This window comes from Empidonax traillii, unplaced genomic scaffold, assembly GCF_003031625.1.
Source record: "Empidonax traillii isolate 1590-97213 ecotype Southwest subspecies unplaced genomic scaffold, ASM303162v1 scaffold856:size409766, whole genome shotgun sequence".
NCBI classification, from domain to species: Eukaryota; Metazoa; Chordata; class Aves; order Passeriformes; family Tyrannidae; genus Empidonax; species Empidonax traillii.
In genome coordinates, this window is record NW_020956049.1 from 221,316 (window position 1) to 240,145 (window position 18,830).

General features: G+C 44.2%; 1 protein-coding gene across 3 annotated transcripts in view; it reads right to left on the bottom strand.

Annotated features, from left to right (window-relative positions):
* Positions 1-16,179: 16,179 nt before the first annotated feature.
* The window catches only part of CDC5L (cell division cycle 5 like), a 34,001-nt gene continuing 31,350 nt past the window's right edge, over positions 16,180-18,830 (bottom strand). For all 3 annotated transcript variants that reach the window (XM_027902248.1, XM_027902249.1, XM_027902247.1), the window contains 2 exons: positions 17,747-17,959; positions 16,180-16,651 (listed from right to left, as the gene is read on the bottom strand). In XM_027902248.1, the coding sequence (XP_027758049.1) occupies positions 16,547-16,651; positions 17,747-17,959 (318 nt within the window). In that variant the 3' untranslated portion in view covers positions 16,180-16,546. The remainder of the gene's footprint in view (positions 16,652-17,746; positions 17,960-18,830) is intronic.

Below are 18,830 nucleotides of genomic sequence, written 5' to 3' on the forward strand. Positions count from 1 at the left end.
GTCACAACATCTCTGGACAACCTGTTTCACTGTCTCATCACACTCTCAGGGTCTAGTGAAGCACTGGAACATGACAGGCTGCCCAAATCCTGTCCTGTTTGGGCATCTAACTAATGACAAAATTGCAGATGTTTCTCTCACAAAGGTCCACTTTTCTTTGGGTAACTAATGATAAGCACCTTGGAGAGCCTCTGAAGGTAAAAACTTGTCTGCCATGGGTAGGCAGGTAGGCTGGGTGTTGTGTTTGGGGCTTTTTATGTGTACTTATGTTCTCTGCAAGACCTTCAAAGGTTTTTTTGTTCTCTCACCACTGACTGTATAACAACTAATTAGACACCTGTAGTCTTAGATCGAGGCCTCAGTGACACAGATCTCAACTCCCTTATGTAGCCCACCCAAAATTAGGCAGTATGAATAAACCCCAGTGACCATCTGTGTTGACACAAGCACTAGGACAAGATCTTGTCTGGCATGTTAGAGATGTTTTGAGCCTGTAATTCTCTCTATTACCCCAGAAAAATGGAGTTTATCCACAAAACTCCCCCAGCTTCAGATGCTACTGGCACAGACAACTGCATCTGAGTTGCTCAGTTATCCCTTCTTGGTGCCCAAAGGAAAGGAAGAACAGGATCCTCTCATCCTGAGCTATTGAAGCTCCATGTGGCCTCAGGTATCATCCAGAGAAACCCTCAATAATTTTTTTTCATGTCCCTCTGACATATAAAGAGTAAAGCCCGCATTCACACCGCTGACCGTTGGGGTGTAAAATCATTAGCAGCTTTATAGGAAAACTCCACAATGCAGCATTTGGTTGTTCTGTTGGGTCTCTAAGCTCTGCACCTTGTTGTCTTGGTGATCCTGGTGACACAGTCTCTTGCACAGGGGGAATGCATGTTTCAGGCTATAGCAGAGAGGCTGAGGTGCTTTGGGGTGTTATCAGGTCAATTCAGGGCCTTTCCCCATCACTGGGACCACAGGAGTGTCCCACAAACCCACCAACCACAAGGAGTACCTGCAGTTGACTCCAGCATGTTGTGTTGGGTGGTGGAAGTGAGCCTGTCCAGAATAAGAGAGTGTAAAGATGATGGGGGCCACCTTGCAGAGACTTGGGGGTCACCAGAGAGGCGTGGGCTCGGGTTTGGGACCCCTCAGCTCATATACTTTAACTAATGCTCCAGAAGCTGTGTGACCTGGCAATTCACCAGGTGCAGTTTGCACACATTTAATTAATTCGTTAGCTAATTCAACAGCCGCGGACAATCATGTATAAAAGTCCCACCAAAGTCCCAGTGCCTGAGCACACACAGGCACAGGCACATCCAATGGAACGCAGCTCCCCACTCCCCAAATCCCGCTGTGCTTAGAAAGGCCAAAGGAAACACGAATGACATTTTGATTCTTCCACGCAAAAAAAAAAAAAAAAATGCACTTGCAAACCCTGAGCATCAAGAATGGATTGCATTTCAGGAGACTTGTTTATTCACCCAAAGCTCCAAAGATTTAAGAGTTTAAATAAAACGTCTGAATGAGGCTCCGTGTGTGTGAGCGCCTCTGAAATGCTCTTTTTAAGAGACAGACGTCTGACGCCTCGGAGGAGCTGCTCGATGGCACAGAGGGGTTTAGCAGCTTCGGTGTAATTAAAGCTGATCAGGGCTTCAAACCAGTTGACAACACAAGAAAACCCTGCCCAGTTCAGCCCTCCAAAACACGTCCCCGTGTCACATATTTGTCACAGCTTTTAGCTCCAAGTTGCAGAATGAAACACGCATCCCATTGCCAGGTTTAGGAGGAAAAATGTTCCTAGGAATTCAGAAACTTTACCAAACTCTTCTCCTGACTGCTTTCCAGATTGAGCCTCTTTTTTTTTTTTTTTTTTCCTCTTTCTTTTGGTTGCTTTAATTTACTAGAGGAAGTAAAGGCAAATAGTTTAATCATAACCATCCCCAGGGGCAATTTAGAATCATTTTCTCATTAGTGCCTATAATATGCAGTATAAGTAATGTTCAATCAGATGGTTGCTACAAAGGCCTGTGCAGACACTGAAATGAAATGCACTCCAAAGCCATGAATAGCTGAATGAGAATGATCTTGTCATTTTGTATCTTGCTTCTTTGCTGGTGGGTGAACAGGATTTTTTTCCCCTTCCTTTATTCTCTTTCTGGTTTGGGGGGAATGAATCAAACTTTCTCCTAAATAGTAAAATCAAGTTATAGAAGTGGAGGGATTCCAAGACTATTAAGGCTCCAAGGAGTTCAGTCACAGACAGCCAAAGGCAGAAAACATTTGAAGAGGGAGAAGAAAATAAAAACACAAGGGAGCAGGAAGTACGTGCTCCATAAAGATGACTTAACTGGGAGACATGTGTCACACATCCACAGGAAGGGTCCAACAGGAGTACCTGAGGGTATTTTGGGGGAGACAGCAGCTTCAAAGGCTTCTTCTTCCCCAAAAGCTTCTCAGCCTGTGATGCAATTACCTCCCTCCCCAGTTTTATCATACGAGGCTTGAAGTCAGATCATGGAAATTACTCCAGCTAAAAAGCAAACTTTGAGGATACAAGACAGTGGGACAGGATGTTCTTGCACCATCTCTCCTGTAAAAGCTGGCATACATGGGATTACACCTCAGATGGGCAGATAAACAAATTAAAATGCCTGTTACTTGGGTGGCCACCAGTTCAGTTTCCCTCTGGCTCCTGTCAGGTGGGATGGGCTGCTCAGTGACAGCTACAGCACATAACTGGGATCTTATGGATCATACTGACAATGATGGGGAGCCCAAAGAGCGCTGCCTGTAATTCCAGCACAAGCTGGGAGCTGAGGAAGGTAAATGCTTTCCTCTTCCTAGATTAAAAATCAGTAGGTCCCCTAGTTGTGTGCCTTTCTCTTGCCATGCTCAAGGTGGTACCTGCTCACTTTGATGGAACCTGACTTGGAGAAGGGCAAATTCTGGGATTTCCTACTTTCCAGCTGGCCCCAGGGTGGTGACTGGGAGTGGATGTCGTCTCTTGCATAGCAAAGTCTGTACATTAAAAAAAAAAAAAGTAGTATCTTCACTGGCCTGTTTTTTATGGGTTGGAAGAGATACTGGTGCTGCTCCCAGCATCCACAGAGATCAAAGGTAGGAAATTGGACTCCATAGCAAGGGGTTTTGTAGATCATTTTTCAGGATCATTCAATGAGGGTTTGAACCTCCCAAGTTTCACTTAATTCTTCATAACTAACTAAAACCAAAAATTCAAAGTGAAACCCAACCCAGAAATCCACGTTCAGCTTGGTTTTGGATGGAAACCAAAGGAAATCATTTAATCCCAACATGGTTTCTACCAGAAGCTCTGCTTTGGTCTGGGTTTGGTTGAAGCTCAGCTTTTGCTTCCCTTTGCTGAACAGTTCATGTAAACTATGGGATAAGAAGAAACAAATTCAGGAAATACTTGTATATTTTCCTTTAACGGTTCAAAAAATATCTCCTGAATTCTATCATACACATCAGTTCCATGAAATACATCAGTTCCAGGAAATACATCAGTCCAAACTCTCTGTAAATTAGAAAGAAGAGAAATTTGTCACTGTTTATCTTCAACACAAATACAGATATCCTAGCACTGGAAGAACTTTGATATGTAGCCTGCAATTTTTTCCCACAGGTAGAAGAAAAAGGCAACTCCAAAATGGATTGTTTGATTTGATAAACAAAACTTAAAGGCCTAAATACTGTAATAAAGAAGATTTCCTCTCATTTTTACAGTGTCTGAGGGCAGCAAAAGCATCATGCTTTCTGCTACAACAGACTTGAGAGATTTTCTTCCCAGATCTTAAAAATGATGGGGTTATAATAATCTCCTATTGGGCAACAGATTTGAAATGATTAAGGACAAGCCTAAATAGTGTCTTATCTCACGGATCATGGCAAGAAAAACTCCATTAAATAAGAAGATGGCAGGACAGTTCAGACTGTATGTTGGTAGTGATTAATGGGTGTGGAAAATGGATGTTTCATATTTTAGTACGTGTTTGTCCCACAAGACACTGCCCCACAGAGGCACATTTATGAGACACGCCTGTCCAGCTCATTTCCCTCATATCTGCTTGGCCATGAGAACATGAAGCTTCACAGGAAGGGACAAGAAACCATAATTTAGTTCGGCCAACAATTAGGGGCAGCCTGAAACTCAGAAGATGAAGCACTTGCTCCTTTGGGCTCACAGGTGGTGTCAGCAGATCTGGACTACACAGGGCCAGGTTGGACAGGACTTTGAACAACCTCATCCAGTAGCAGGTGTCCCTGCCCGTGGCAGGGGATTGGACTGAGATGGTCATCAAGTTCCCTTCTAACCCAAACCATTCTCTGATTCTATGATGCTGCTGTAAATTGGTATTCTTCTTTGGGCATGCTGGGTAGCAAAAATACTTGTTCCATAATTTGGAGTATGCTCCCCACAGGGAGCACTGGGCATCTGCAAGTTTTGTGCTTGGCAAACTTACACCCTGGAGATATTTCGTGGAAATTCCACTCACTGACTTTTTGGTTGTTTCGCCACAAATTCCTCATTAATATATTCTCCACTAATAAATCTTCTCATTGCTCAACCAGCTCTGTAGAAAACAAAAGTACTGCTTGGGGAGTGTTTGATTGTGACATTTTTTTTCTACAGAAATAATTATCATCCAATAAAGTTGGGAGGAGCTTGGCAGAGCAAAATCCTCCAAAGGGATTGGATCCTCTTGAAAAGATTCACATTAATTTCGCCTTTGCTATGATTTGATTAGCTCACGTTTCACATGTGGTTGAGCTTCAAAACAGAGATTTATATCTGTGCTGCTATAACCTGTGCTGCAGCACTTGTTGCTCATTTTGACTTTGTTTAATACACTGAATGCAGCACCTAAGCATATTTTAAACATGTAAAATAGCCCACTTAAAGAAAATATTTAAAATACTAACTCACACACATGATGCTGTTGTGCTTGTCTTCTTACACTGACTGTATGCAAAAACATAATGTGTTTTGGCCAGGCCATTGTCAGAACAAGACAGGGAATAATTACTGCAGCCATTTGTTCTGTAACAGAAGAGATAAAAATAACTCATGAGTCACGACAACAGTGAACACTGTCGAGCCAAACCCTGCATCCTATTTGCCATCTTCTAGCCTCTGCAGAGAAGAAAAGACGTGATTTTGAGCAATGACCTGGCACTATCTTCAGCCCCTCCGTGGTGTTTACACAGCCAGGAGAGCCGGTGTCTGGCACTGCTTTTAACAACGTGCAGACTTGGTTTGGGGGGAGGGTGCCCTGCCTCCGGCTTCGGGAATGGAGCGTTGCCGGATGGAGCTGGGAAGGGTTTGTGCTCATCAGGAGACAGAGCTGCAGGGCAGAGACACAACCTCAGCACTGCCGAGGCACCTCGAGTCCTGTGTCCGGTTCTGGGCCCCCCAGTTCAGGAAGGACATTGAGGTGCTGGAGCGAGTCCAGAGAAGGGCAACGGAGCTGGGGAAGGGTCTGGAGCACAAGTCTGATGAGAAGCAGCTGAGAGAGCTGGGGGGTCTCAGACTGGAGAAAAGGAGGATCTGGGAGAGGGAGCTTATTGCTCTCTACAGCTTCCTGAAAGGAGGTTGTACCCAGGTGGGGATCATTCTCTTCTCTCATATAATGAGAGATAGGACAAGAGGCCACAGTCTTAAGCTGCACCAGGGGAGGTTTATGTTGGACATTAGGAAGAAATTCTTCACAAAAAGGGTGATTAGATATGGAAATGGGCTGCTCATTGTAGAATATCCTGAGCTGGAAGGGACCCACAAGGATCATCGAAGTCCAGCCCGGCACATGACAACCCCAAGAATCCCACCATGTGCCTGACAGCATTGACCAAATGTTTCTTGAACTCTGGAAGGTTTAGTGCTGTGACCTCTGCCCTGGAGAGGCTGTTCCAGTGCTCAACCACCGTCTGGGTGAAGAATCTTTTTTACAACTTAAATCTCCCATGACAGAGCTTTATGCCATTTCCTTCAGTCCTGTCACCAGAGAGAAGAAATCAGTGCCTGCCCCTCCACTTCCCCTCATGAGGAAGCTGTAGACTGCAATGATGTCAGCCCTCAGCCTCATTTTCTCCAGTTTGAAGAAGCCAAGTGATCTCAGCCTCTCCAGACATGGCTGTGACCTGCACAGAGCACCCTGTGACCTGAGGGGAGCAGGCAGCAAGCAGTGAACAGCCCTGGACTCTACACCCAGGCCTGAGGACTGCTCAGATATTTTTCATTTATCAGTGACTGGATATAAGGTGAGGTAAACAAAGACAAACCTGGCCACAGCCTCCTGACCTTTTCTTTGAAGTGCTCCCATCTCCCTGGTCTGGGAAGGGGTGAAGAGGAGTTGAATGCCTTGTTGCTACAGCACAAAACTGGGCAGCTCCTGATCCAGGCACTGCTCAGCAGCAGAGAATTATGAGGATGAGTGTCTTCCAGTTGTGGCTGTCCCTTCCCTTGTTTTTTATTGGGCCAAGTTCTCTGTCGAGGAGCTTTGAGCCAGAGATGGCCAAAGACCAAATACGTCACCTGAGCCCCATCATCTGTGGGAGTGTGGTGATGCCAGACAGAAGGCATCTGAGGTCAGCCCTGCATGTGTTACATGAGCACAAAAGCATCAGGACTCACTTTTTATTATGGGTTTGTTGTTTTTTTTTTTTTTTAATTTGGCTGGCACACATCTCGCGTGTCAGGTCGTTCCTTCACACATACACACGTGTGCACTTCATTACTGCTCCTTGTCTCCCTCCCTTCCTCTGCCTTGCCCTGCTTCCCTGCAGTATCCTCCTTCCACCCTGGGGCTTGGAAGCTGCGCTCAGCCTCTGGATGAAAACTGCTTCCATCTGTGGGCTCTGACAGGCTCTCAGCCACTGAGCAGCTGTTCTTGGGCTTCTGCTCCCTAAACCAGGGTGGGGAAAGGCTGATCCGTGCTGAGCACTGTCTTCTCTGAAGGGGTTACCTGAGCCTGGGTTTGGAGGCCACCACGTGCCTGAGAGAGCTGTCCAAACGCTTCTTGAACTCTGCCAGGCTTGGTGCTGTGACCACTTCCTTGGGGAGCCTGTTCCAGTGCCCAGCCAGCCTCTGGGTGAAGAACCTCTGCCTAAAATTCAACTTAAACCTCCCCTGACACAGCTTCACCCCATTCCCTCGAGTCCTGTCACTGATTATCGGAGAGATCAGTGCCTGCCCCTCCTCTTCCCTTCATGAGGAAGATGCAAACCACTGTGATGTTCTAGGAGGTGCCTCCCAGCCAGCTGGCACCTCTTGACCTCTCCTGGCCAAGCCTTTGTGGACATCTTTTGCTTGGTGCTTCCAGGACATGTGTCTGCCTGGCTCAGGCTTTGCTGTGAACCCTTGTTTTGGCTGATTCAGCAGTTTCTTCAATTACTGTCACAGCCACATCGGCTTGGCCGTGCTCCTGGGATCCCTCGTTCCTGCTGGAAGCAGGGAATGCAGACGGACATTAGAGCGTTCCCTGGTGATTCACAATCTGCCTCCTGTGGTCACCGGGCAACTGTAAAACTAAATCAGATCCTTGCTGTTAACCAAAAGGCATCTGCAATAAAAGGAAGTTAAACACAGCGCTGGAGGGGGTGTTTTGTTGCTAAAAAAGCATTAGGAAAAATGCTGAAAACTCGCTAGGAAATTGAATTCGCTATTCTATCCCTACCCCCCTGATTAAGTTCACTCCCAGTTTAATGTGATTTAGAATTAGGTGGGATATTTTATGTTGATTGTAGGTTCAAGGACCTTTTTATTGTTTTTTTTCCCCTGGCCTTTGGTAGCACTGCCATTATTAACAAGGACAGAATAAAATGGCCTCAGGTTGCACCAGGGGAGGTTTAGATTAGACATTAGGAAAAATTTCTGCACAGAAAGGGTGCTCAAACATTGGAACAGGCAGCCCAGAGAAGTGGTGGAGTCACCATCCCTGCAAGTGTTCAAAAAACGTGTAGACATGGTACTTAGGGATATATGGTTGTGGTGATGGGTTGATGGTTGAACTTGATGATCTCAGAGGTTTTTTCCAACCTTAATGATCCTATGATTCTATAAAATCCACAGGATGGGCTACAGCAAGCATGAAATACATAAACCACTGTTCTTTCCCTGCTGTACAATCCTTCCATGAGGTAGAGGATGGCCAGCTACTCCCACCTTCCTGTCTAGAGACCAGGCAGGAGGCCAGAGCCAAAAAATTCCTCCTTCACCAGAATTTGGATGCTGTCCAAGCAACACAGCAATGCCAAATGGTTGATCTCTGGGGCTGGCAAAAGTTTCACCGAGGGTTTGGACCTTCAAATCCATGACAGGGCTGAAGGTTTGGCATCTCCCCCAGAAAGGCACTTTATCATAGTGAAATGACACGCTTGTGTCCCTAAACATCTGCCAGAACAGGGAGAGAAACTGGTCAGGGCCCTCTAAAGCAATGACTGGTCATTTCATGGGGTGAAAACACCCCAGGGAGTGAGGGAGCAGTGCAGGGTTGGGGCTCTTCTGGCCTGTAGGGTTTGTGCTGTGCTCCAGGTTACATCTGCAAGACTTTTGTTTGCTTCCCTAAGGAAGTGCTTCAGCCCTGACGTAGCAAGGAATGGTGAGGCTTCTCCTCTGCTCCCTTGGTAACCTGATCCTTTCTCCATCAGTGGCTACACAGGTGGGTGACCCTGCAGGACTCAGCTTGGCCAGGGCTGCAGGTGGTGCATGAGTGAATCCTGTTGGGACACTGGTCACAGGTGCCAGGAGAAAAACCCCAGAGCTGTTATGTGGTAATGAGTCGGGTTTATGCAACATCAGAAAGCCCAGGACTGGGTTTAGACATATGAAGATGCACCACAAAGCAACACCCTTGGGATTCAGCCCACAGTGCTGAGACCTGAAAAATTCCACCTCTCCCGTTTCCCAAGTCACCACTTGGGCATTTGAGCCATATTCAGCTCATCGATACTGGTGGAAGATAAGCAGGCTGGCCGTGAAGGTTCTGTGCTCAGAGTTCTTTCCCTCCACACCGAGAGAGTGATCTTGAAGCACTTGGGATCCACTGAGAGCTGGGGAACATTAGTATTTGAAGAACATTCTCTACTTCCACCAAACTACTGTTCCTAGTTCTGTCTTGTTTTCCTCTGAACTTGAAGCAAGATGACAAGAATCCGTCTCTTTACAACTAAAGCAGCAGGAATATATGGAATGAAAACCCTTGAGGTCACTGTTGGAGCCAGGATGAGCTCAGGATGTAGAAGCAGCACAGTTCTTCTGTAGACAATATCTTTGAATAAACCAGCCAGAAAAGGGAAATGAAAGTCTAGTTTCAGAGCTCAGGACTTTGTGAATATCTGTGTTCTGCACCTATATGGTCTAATGAAAGACCCTACTCCTTCCCAGACCTTTGCAAGTGCTTGGGAGGAACACTGATCAAGAATGGACAAGCCTGTTCTGTGCTAGAGATCGATCTGGTTTAGTCAGAATTAAGGAAAAAAAAAAATGGGAGGACACAGTCTGTGGAATAATTTAACTTCTATTTATAGTTATTTTATGGTCTGCCATGCAGCTTAATTAATGTGGCAAATAAACTCACTCTTTCTGTAAAGTCCACTTACAGTGATGGTCCTGCCCAAGCCTTAAGATAATTCATGAACAATAACAGATAAGAGAGAGACAGCTTTGAAACCAGTGCTTTACATAAGGGCCAGATATTACAAAGATCAGTGCAATAATTAGTTTTTTTTTTTAAATAAATATATCATACAGTTGAATTACTCCAGAGGTGCCTTTGTGTCTGAGGTTCAACCAGTGGATTCAGTTCTTTTAATCAGAATTAGTTCTGGAATAGATTTTGCTGGCTATAGAGCTAAAAATGTAATCCTGGCTAGCTCATTCAGCTTTATTAAGCATCTATGACTATTTTTCAAAAGAGGATCTCTTTCTTCTCTTGACAGAAAGGCTCATCAAATACAGACAGAAGAGGAGAGGGAAGGAAATCTCAGTTCCATTGAAGCTGAAGCCAAATCTCCCATCAGTTCCTCTGGGGCCACAGTCTCACCTAAGCTGCATAACACGCTTTAAAATGCTACTGGCCAGATAATTACACAAAATAGAGCCCACATTTCTGTTTCGGGAGAGAGAAGAGGGGAACCTAACACACATTTGTCTGATCCTATGAGGCATTTACCAGTAGCATGTACTTGGCAAAAGATCTGATATATGAACTGAATAAATAATAAAATAGTCTGTGTTTCCTCGTGTCGCAATTCGTAAATGCTTTCAATGCACATAAATGATCTTAAAAGAGGCACTTGCATTTCCTTTGAGGAATCTGTGAGGAATCCAAATACATCAGAACCACGGTTGTATCTTGGAAACCTGAAAGTGATCTAATGAGGCAGACCCTGTCTAACTTGATAAGAGAAAAACCTCTGACTTTGAGTTTAAAGCAAGATTTTTCTAACCCTGACACTAAGGCATCTCTCAATAAATTATAATAAACCCAGACAACACCCCCCAACAACTGGCAAACAATCAAACCCACTATGAGTAATCACACCAGCAGCAGAAGGGACGCTGTAAAACTGCTCATACCCACTCCTTTACCTTTTCACCTACCGTGTGCACCAGTTGTGCCTGAGGCAGCAGGAATTGGTTAAAGCCACCTCATTTAAATGCATCAAAATGTTAATGAGGCTTGCTGCAGGGGAGATGACTTATCTAAGGGCCTGCATGCAACCAGAGAAGTGAAGATCTTTTTTTATCCACTGCTGCTCCCCTTTCCTTCAACATTATTAAAGTCCTGATTCAGCAAAGTGTTTGGAGCTCGTGCTGCACTTTTAAATTAAGAGTGAGACAACTGTGTGCTCTTAGTGGAGATACAAGGATGGATTGACTTAGATATATGTCAAAGCCTTTGTCAGAGCCTGATCTTACTCCTGATGTCCGTGCAAGTCTTCAAGAGCAGCAGACCCAGGTATTTTGTGTTTGTAAGGAAAGGTACGAGCTGGAGCCCTAGAAAGGTTGAGAGCACAGGTCTGGAACCAGTTATGAGGACACTTTGCCTTTAGATGAGTTTCTGGCTCTTTTTCAACGCACATTTCACTCAGCTAGGAAAGTGGGGGAAATGCTATTTGATACTTCACTTTTAAATCCTGCTTGGAAGACAGGTGTTGCTTTGAACCCACATTATGGAAGATAACTGCAAGCTGGATTCTGAGATGAATGGGAGGCAGATTAAGTCCAGACCACAATAATCTCTCTTCTCCAGCAGCATCACTGTCCAGGGATACTGAAGGCAAGCCAAAGTTCACACACTGGTTTATGATACTGTTAGCTAGTTTGCAGCCGAAACAAAAAGTTCAGACATGGGTTTTGATGCATTTTATGTAGAAATCGATGTTCAGGCCATAATCACAAATGAATCTCCAGCGTTTTCATCAGGGGCTCAGATCCAGTTGAGTTGGTTAGAGGAGCTAACTGTGGGTAGTTGCCTCATGTCAGCTACTGGCCTTGAAGCACGGCAGTCTGTGTTTCTCACTCACTTTAGGCAGACAATGAAGTGTGACATCCTCTGAGAGAGGCAATCATAGAATCGTTAAGGTTGGAAAAGACCTCTAAGATCATCGACTCTAAGGATTAAACCAGCCCTGCCAAGTCCACCACTAATCCATGTTTCTGAGCACCACAGCTGAATGTTTTTTGAACACTATCAGGGGTGGTGACTCCCTGGGCTCGCTGTTCCAGTGCCTGACAACCTTTTGTGAAGAAATTTTTCCTAATATCCTATCTAAACCTCCCTTGATGCAATTTGAGGCCATTTCCTCTTGTCATATCACTTATAACCTGGGAGAAGAGACTGACCACCACGTGGCTGCAACCTCCTGTCAGGGAGTTGTAGAGAGCTCCCCCCGAGCCTCCTTTTCTCCAGTCTGAGCCCCTCCAGCTCCCTCAGCTGCTCCTCATCACACTTGTGCTCCAGAGCCTTCCGCAGCTCCATTGCCCTTCTTTGGACATGCTGTTCTGCCCCACTTCCACCTTCATTTGCACTTCCTACCTTGATTATGACAGGGGTTGATCAAGGGAAGCCAGTTGATGTAATCTTTTTGGATTTCAGTAAAGCTTTCTGTACTGTCTCTCAGAGGATCACACAGCTGGATAAACACATCACGTGGTGGGTGAGCAATTGGCTCATGGGTGGAGCACAGAGGGTAATAATGAATGGGGTAACATCAGAATGGTGACCTGTCACTAGTGGGGTACAGCAGGGCTCCATCTTAGGCCCTGTGCTCTGCAACTTCTTCATAAACGACTGGGATGCTGGACTGGAAGGGATACTCAGCAAGTCTGCAGGTGACACAAAACTGGGAGGAGCTGTTGACTCCCTGGAAAGCAGGGAGGCCCTGCAGAGGGACCTCAACAAACATACAGACTGGGAATGAGATGCTGGAAAGCAGTGCCACAGAAAGGGACATGGGGGTCCTGGCTGAGGACAAATTGAATCTAAATCAGCAGTGCCCCGGCAGCCAGGAGGGCCAACCATGTCCTGGGGGGCATCAGGCAAAGCATCACCAGCTGGTCAAGGGAGGGGATTGTCCTGCTCTTCTCTGACCTGGGGCGGCCTCACCTTGAATATTGTGACAGTTTTGGGGCACTGCAATATAAGAATGATATTAAGCCATTAGAAACTGTCCAAAGGAGGGCAACAAAGATGGTGAAGGGCCCTGAGGGGAAGGCGTGTGAGGAGCAGCTGAGGCTACTTGGTCTGTTCAGCCTGGAGGAGACTGAGAGGAGACCTCACTGCAGTTACAGCTTCCTCATGAGGGGAAGAGGAGGGGCAGGCACTGATCTCTTCTCTGTGGTCACCAGTGACAGGACCCAAGGGAATGGCCTGAAGTTGTGTCAGGGGAGGTTTAAGTTGAATATTAGAAAAAGGTTCTTCACTCATTGTGTATCTGGGCATTGGAACAACCTCCCCAGGGAAGTGGTCATGGCACAAAACCTGCCAAAGTTCAAGAAGCGTTTGGATGATACTCTCAGGCACAGGGTGTGACTCTTGGGGATGGTCCTGTGCAGGGCTAAGAGCTGGACTCAATGATCCTTGTGGGTTCCTTCCAACTCAGCATATTCTGTGAAATCTGCCCCAGCTCGTGTCTGTTCTGTGCAGGGGATTGGGTAATCAAGCTGCATTAACATGCATTGAACCAAATGTGCTGCCCCAGCAAACTACGGCGCACAACCAGAATAAGCAGCAATGGGTGCCAACAAGATGCTCCCTCTGTTGTCTCTGCTTAAGGCAGCATGAGAACTTTGGTGTGCTCTGGCCATCCCTGGCTGCAGTGACTAATTACAGTGTTACACAGTTCTTATTCCTCTGGAGATTTGCCATCTTTGGAAGAGCTGGCTCCAGCTCTGCTGGATTTCTCACAGAGAACCTCCTGTGCCTTACAGGAGTCTCCCCCTTCCCTCTAGCTCATGATTCCTGTTATCTGCCGGGTATGGATGAGACACCCAGCTGTTATAACTCAGCCCTGCTGTCCCCTTGGCTTTCCCAGGTACCTGAATCCAACTCAATTGAAGTAAATGACAGTCTTATCAACTCTGTGGACTTTGAAGCAGGCTCCAGCTACGGGATTGATCCAATATGTAAATGCCAAGTCTGATTCCAGGAAGGGAGGAAAATCATCAGCTGAAATTATTTAAAGGCTTGCAGATATATCTTGGCATGCTAAATGGAAATGAATTTCTCAGGGAGAATGTTAAATAATTCTCAAAATAATTGCTAACACGCACAGCACAAATCCCACCCCACCTCTGTCAGTCAGTCATGGTCGGGTTTACCTACTTTGCAATATTTATGGTTATACTTACTATTGTTTTGGAAAGAAAGATCAAATCAGTGGCTGGCTTCAGAAATTTAAAATAAAAATTTGGTGTCAAGGTGTGCTGGTCACTCTTGTGTCCACCAAACATCTGTATTCAGTTGTGAAGCAATTTAGAAAGAGATTCAGGCAGCGCTGTTTGGGACATGAACCAGGCCTGAGCCAAAGAAATAGATCTGGCAAGCCCAAGCTCCATCATCACCTGTGACTGGAAGCACTGACATCTACCACCATTCAAATTTGGCTGAACAGATTTTCTAAGCAGTCCAGTTTAAGCTACTACCCCTGATCTTCTTCATCTTGAGATGTTCTAGCCAGGCTCTGCGGCTCCGTTCACATCCCTCGGGATGCAGCAGTCGCAAGCACAGAGCACCCAGTGTAAAGTTTTTGGGGTAATTTCAGCTGACCTAGGACTGGCTGCCCTAGAGCAGCTCAGGGCAGGTAAAAGCCTTAAGCAGGGCACAACCAGGCTTGAAGTTATGGCAGGAGACTTCATCAGTTTTCTGTCATTATTGAGGAGATGGACGGAAACCTCAGGACTAAAACTGACTAAAGACAGGGAAAACTGTGAACTTGTTTAAGTGTTGTGAAAACAAACTGAACTGCAGAAAACACTGAGCAAACCTCCTGCAGGTACCTCTCAAACATAACCACCTCATTATCTGCTCTTTTGCACGCCACAAATCCATACGGGCCTGCTGCAATTAATGACTGGTTAATTGCATGCATTGAAAAGTCTTTTGTAATTTTGTGATTGAGCAGTCCCTTCAGAATTTGTCATTAAAACTATTTTTTAAGGCCAAATGTTTGAGTACCTGTCTAGCTCCCATCCCAAGCTGTCAAAAATACAGGAAACATCAAAGAGGCTCTGCTGCAGCCCTAAAAAGAAAGGAAATAATTGTAGTTGTGGTATTGGTAAACCTACAAGGGTTTTCTGTTAATATCTCCAGCTACCACACAACCGCAAGAACTGTCATGATATGCCATGATTTTTCCTTTTGGATATAACCATCCAAGCTAAAATACCCCATATGCTACAAGATTGATGCTTAATACTTCGTTCCAGATGTGCTCTGGCTTAGTTAAATACTTAACACATTTCTAGAAGTATGTAGTCTATAATTGCATTTATACTTCAGAAGAATGATGTCCTGGTGAGTAAAGGGAAAAATATTCCAAAGCTGGCTGCGTACCTACTCCTACCAGTGATCAGCAGAATTCAGACAGGTTGCATTAAAAAAAATATGATTATCATTGGTCACAATGGATGGCACTGGAACAGCTACACAGCCACAGCCCTGACAGTGTCCCCCAGCAAAGTGACACTCTAATCTGCTAAAACTGCAAATAGCAAAATCCTCATTTAAATTCAAATATGTGCAACAAACATTGCATCCAACTGGATGTATTTAATTGTTGAATTCTGTGCTGTTGACAATAGTTTTCCTTTTTTTTTTTCCCCTCTGCATTGCCACAAACAAAAGACTCAAAGTGTAAGAGCTGGAAGTAAGATGGATCTCTGAAGAAGTGATGACCACCACCACAAAAATAAAAATGTGAAAGTGTCTTTTTCTTTTTAAGAAAAATTTTTAAAGGAATCTCTAATGAGATGCCTGACTTTGGCAAATTCCTGAATTAAAAACACTGGGAATGGCACACAAAATTTTAAACAGTAAGATCTAACTCGAGTGTGGTGTGACAACTGTACTAAGAAGATTTTGGATAAAATTTAGAAAAAATCTCAAAGAATAGGGAATAATGAATTTACCCCTTTCCATAAACCCATCCTTACCCTCCAGGTCAAAGCAATGAGAAAATTGTATCCCGTTGGGATGTGGTGAATGGAGAAGAGCAGCAAATATGGAGCTTTCTTCCCAAAGCCACACCGTGGCTGCTTTGGGCAACAAAGCAGATGGTTTTAAAAGAATTAATACTCAGAAAATGTAATGGTACATTTTCTGCTGAAGTCTGTGGGAACTATTAGGCTGTGTTGGGTTCTTCTGTAAAACTTACACCTACCCTGTTCCAGGATGGTGAAATGATGTCAGCATGATCATTTGAGCCTCTTGATAAAGCTGGGAGTGTTTAGTCACACGCACAATAAAGAATCAGGAACAGGGTTATTACCTGGACCACAATTATCCTACACAAGTTCTTCCTATTACAAATTACAGCCTTGGAAAATATTGACAGCAGCAGGGAAAGGGAAGAAAGACAATTTACCAGAAACACAAAAGGGGGCTGGGATAGGGGAAGATTCACTTTTAGTTAAAAGACAAGACATATTATTACTTCTTTGTTTTTTAACATTCCAGGTTTATTCAAAAGACATTATTCTGCAGGCATGTATCTTACAGATTTTAAGACTGATAAAACACTAGGAATAATGTGAGTACCCTAGCAAATGAAGACATGGCTAAAATCATACCAGAGTGATTTTTTCTTTTCTTTCAGTAAAATTTTGGACGTTTCAAATCTATTTTTAACACTGGCCAGAGCTATTCATACCTAGATCATTTGGAATAGTCCATCAAAGGAAAAAAAGTTGACAAGATGCAAACAGCAGACTACACTTGATTTCTGCAACTGCTGGCAAAAGCTGCTGGAGAAGTATCTGCACGCTTTAAAAACGTTACATCAGTGACAAATGGAATTTTGTGCTTTAATACTTTGCTTGAAAAGTCTCTTTATCCAACATGAAGTCAGCAAATCTCTGCTGGAGCTCCTTTTCTCTTTCCTGCTGTCGCTGCACATCTTCCTTCAGACACTGTAACGAAAACATCATTAAGCAACGAGTCAGTTTTCCAACAGTCACACCCCATGAAGAGCTTTACCAAAGGTTATATTTTAGTTGCTTCAGAGGAAGAGGTCAGAATTGAGACAGGACATTGCTAAAATTACTTATTTTAAATAGAAAAGTAAAACAGAGTAGTTGATGTAAAGCATCAAGAATCACAGTTATCTTGCTTCAAATCTCAGGTATCTCACCCTGTCTTTGGCAGCAGTTAAGATCAAATGCTTCAAAAGGAGAAATTTCAAACTGGAACCTTGCCATTTACTAAAACCAGGTGCTATTAGCAGATATCACCTGATTTAATATGTTTTTACTGTTATCTATCGCTAAATCAATTAATCACTTCAGAGTTTGTAAAAACATCTATCAGCATTTCTAAACCACCAGTTTTAAGATCTGATCTGTTTTAATGTTTTTATAGCAAGTGGTTGAGAAGATCTGAGACTCAATGGAACCCTCTGTTCTGGAAGAAAAAAAAAGTGTTAAAAAGAAAAATTGTGCTCAGGTGAGTACTTAGTCCTTGAAGGTAAGCCTGGCACTGGCTCAAACATAGGACTGAGTCTTGGTAGAGGGTTGCCTTGTTAGATGAATAAAAAGAGAATATCCTGGAGATCCTTCAACCAAGAGAAGTGGCTCCAAAGCATTGATTTCAGGTATATGCCAGCATTTGGTCCACTGACTTTTAAGGAAGTAGGAGATTTTACACAAGTTTTACAAGTTCTAACAGTAATTAAAGCCAAAACAAGTCAAATTAAGAGAGATATGGAACTTCTGCTGATATGCATTGCAGAAGATTTATAAAATAAACCACACAAGCAAATAAAAAACCCCCAAAGTTAAAGAACACACTAGCAGATTAGTCCCAGCTTCTAATATACGTATCACAGAATCTTTGATATTGAAGTAAACAGCAGATGAATCTGGTAATAGCCAAAAGTATAATTTTACGAGAACATTAAAAACCTGATACCAACTCAGGCTGTGAAGCCCAGAGCTCGTGTCTTGTAAAAACATCTTTTGCACTAAGTGCCGGTGTTTGACCTCAGGCATTACATTTAGGACTCTCACCTCCAGTCTCCGAGGAATTGCAGCATCCTCATGCTTCTTCAGCTCCTCAAACGTTCGCAGCTCCAGGTGGGCCTGTTCGATCTGGTCCCACAAATCATTGAGCTGTTTGATGAGGCCCATGGCTCGGGACTGGTAACCACCCAGCAGGATCTTCAGCTTCTTCTCCATCTTGGCAGCTCTCTTTGCTTCAGTTGTCATGTGGCCTCTGTTTATCTGCCACAGGGAACACAAGAATTGTTTTATTTACCCAGAATTCAGAAGCCAAGGGGGAAAAAAAAAACCCCAGTAAAAATGTATCTGTGGAATTGTATTGAGTTGAACAAGTTCTTTGATTTCTATTAAAAAATATTCCTTCACATTTTGTGCCAACCTAGATTACTGGATTCAAATCTTTACAATATACAAAATCCATTATTCCAGGGGTGAAGTCCACTAACTCAAAGAGGGTTGATGACACACTGTGAGCACAGCTCCACACACAGGAATTGTTGCAGTTGCTGAGCTAAGGAAGTGGCCAAGTCACATGATTGCTTGCAAGGCCATTCCCACTTACACAGGAGATGCAATCTGCCTCAGCAATGGAAAACTAAATAAAGATACTATGCTCCACCTTTTCAAAATTATATTCTTAGTCTGCAAAATCAGCCACTTCTATCAATCCTACCTATCCCAACAGAATTCATCTAAATCATCTAAATCATCTTCCACACAGAAGGCCCTTGGGAATGTTAAGGCAGCTCTGAATCCTTCTCTGTTGCAAAGAGCCATAATGAAGATACTTTAGACCGGTGTGAGTGGCAAGCGAATGACAGTGTTTGGGCATAGAAACACTGCAAGAAACAGCAGGACTATTTGAATGGGAAATAATTCCTACCACCACCCTGCACGTGCTTTCCCAGGACACATCAGGAGACAAAGGTAATTCACTGAGGTGGGACAGGATAGTGACACCAACTCCTTACTGCCTGCTTCGAAAGGGTATGAAAAGCAAATCCCACCAAAAAACACCAACAAAAATACAACATGGTGACCACCCCAAGAACAACCCAGGTGCCATGATGAGAACTCCACAGGTAGTGTTGCC